This window comes from Poecilia reticulata, unplaced genomic scaffold (genome assembly GCF_000633615.1).
Source record: "Poecilia reticulata strain Guanapo unplaced genomic scaffold, Guppy_female_1.0+MT scaffold_251, whole genome shotgun sequence".
Classification (NCBI taxonomy): domain Eukaryota; kingdom Metazoa; phylum Chordata; class Actinopteri; order Cyprinodontiformes; family Poeciliidae; genus Poecilia; species Poecilia reticulata.
This window is the reverse complement of record NW_007615036.1, coordinates 68,262-69,970: the sequence shown is the minus strand read 5'-3', so window position 1 is coordinate 69,970 and position 1,709 is coordinate 68,262. Positions and strand designations below refer to the sequence as shown.

At 48.7% G+C, this 1,709-nt stretch overlaps 1 protein-coding gene across 2 annotated transcripts in view; it reads right to left on the bottom strand.

Annotated features, from left to right (window-relative positions):
* LOC103460503 (transient receptor potential cation channel subfamily M member 1-like) overlaps positions 1 to 1,709 on the bottom strand; it is a 28,803-nt gene that overhangs the window by 14,250 nt on the left and 12,844 nt on the right. For both annotated transcript variants that reach the window (XM_008402704.2, XM_008402705.2), the window contains exons 12-13: positions 1,205 to 1,339; positions 811 to 861 (exon numbers count right to left, since the gene is read on the bottom strand). In XM_008402704.2, coding sequence (XP_008400926.1) covers positions 811 to 861; positions 1,205 to 1,339 — 186 coding nt within the window. The remainder of the gene's footprint in view (positions 1 to 810; positions 862 to 1,204; positions 1,340 to 1,709) is intronic.

The following is a 1,709-nucleotide window of genomic DNA, read 5'->3' as shown; positions in this document are numbered from 1 at the left end:
TGGAACTCATTACCACCATACCTTAGAAACATAAAGTCATTATCACATTTTAAAACCAAACTCAAAACACACCTTTTTAGATCTGCCTTTTCCACATGACACAATTGGTTTGCCTGATTTTACATAGTTTTTATATAGATACATTGTTTTGTTTTATTTATTTTTATCTACTTTTTAATTGTTACATTTTATTTGTTTCTGCCACAGTTTTTACTATTGTACGGTGTCCTTGAGTGCCAGAAAGGCGCCTTTGAAATAAAATGTATTATTATTATTATTATTATTATGTGAAACATCTGCTGCCTGAACGAACCGTCCAAGGGAAACTGGCACCCTGCGGCACCGAGGAGGAACCAGAACCCTAACGGACCTGAAGAACTCTGGGATTACAGCTGGAGTGAGGAGTTTATTCTGATCTAGTTTCCTCCATCTTGGTTCTGTCCATCATCTCTACTCTGGTATCGTCTGTCCAGAGGACATTGTCTCTGCTGACCTCAGGCTGGTGGCCATCTTGTTTCTAGAGAGCAGAGGCTTTCAGTGCTATGACCTTTAACCTTTGTCCTGTTAACTGAGGCCTGTAGAATCTGTTAATTTCTCTGACCTCTGGCAGCTGAAGAGATATTTTCTGGATGGCTACAAGCCTCAAATGGTTTGGAGATGACCTTTGACCCTTCCCAGGCTGACAGTAACAGCTGCCTGTGTGAGCTCACTCCTGGACCCGGTTCCAGGTCCTGGCCTTTGGATCGGCAGCTCAGAGGAAACCAGTGTGTTTGCTCAGTGGGGAAACCGGCCACCAGTAGCAGGACTCACCTTCTTCACGTCTCGCACCACAAAGTGGAGCGTGTTCGCAGGACCCAGCTTCTGCAGAAACAAAGACAGTTGGAGGTTGACCTTTTCTGGTGGTTGTGACCCTGAACATCAGTCAACCTTAATCCCTGAGTTGGACCATCAGCCAGCGAGCCGCGTCTCTAATCCGATTGGCTGCTGCTGTTTTAAAAGCTTTGCATGTCGTTGGACAGATTAAGGTTAAAACAGCAGGAGAAACAAAGAGCTTTTGTTTCTATTTGCCTGAATAAAACCTCAATTTGATTCAACAGGAGATTTACAGTAAAACGCTCCACATCTAAAAGCTGATCGGGTTTAATCCCTATCAATAACCTGATCAATAACGTGATTCTCCTCAGGCGGCCATGTTTCTTCCTACCGTGTTGTACAGCTCCTCTAGGCGCGGGATCGTCAGGAAGTGATGGATGTTGACGCCGTTTTCGATCAGGAGCTTCACAAAGTCGACCCGGTCCAGAACCAGCGCGTCCATCATGGCCTGTTCCAGGGAGTTCACCTGTCCGACAGGAGGCTCCGTCAGAACCTGGACCCGGTTCTGAAGGACCGGCTCCGGGTTCTAGTGGAACCGGCTCCGGGTTCTGATGGAACCGGCTCCAGGTTCAGATGGAACCAGCTCTGGGTTCTGAAGGACCAGCTCCGGGTTCTAATGGACCCGGCTCTGGGTTCTAATGGACCCAGCTCCGGGTTCTGGTGGACCCGGCTCCGGGTTCTAATGCAACCGGCTCCGGGTTCTAATGGACCCGGCTCTGGGTTCTAGTGGACCCGGCTCCAGGTTCTAGTGCAACCGGCTCTGGGTTCTAATGGAACCGGCTCCGGGTTCTGGTGGACCCGGCTCCGGGTTCTAATGGAACCGGCTCCGGGTTCTA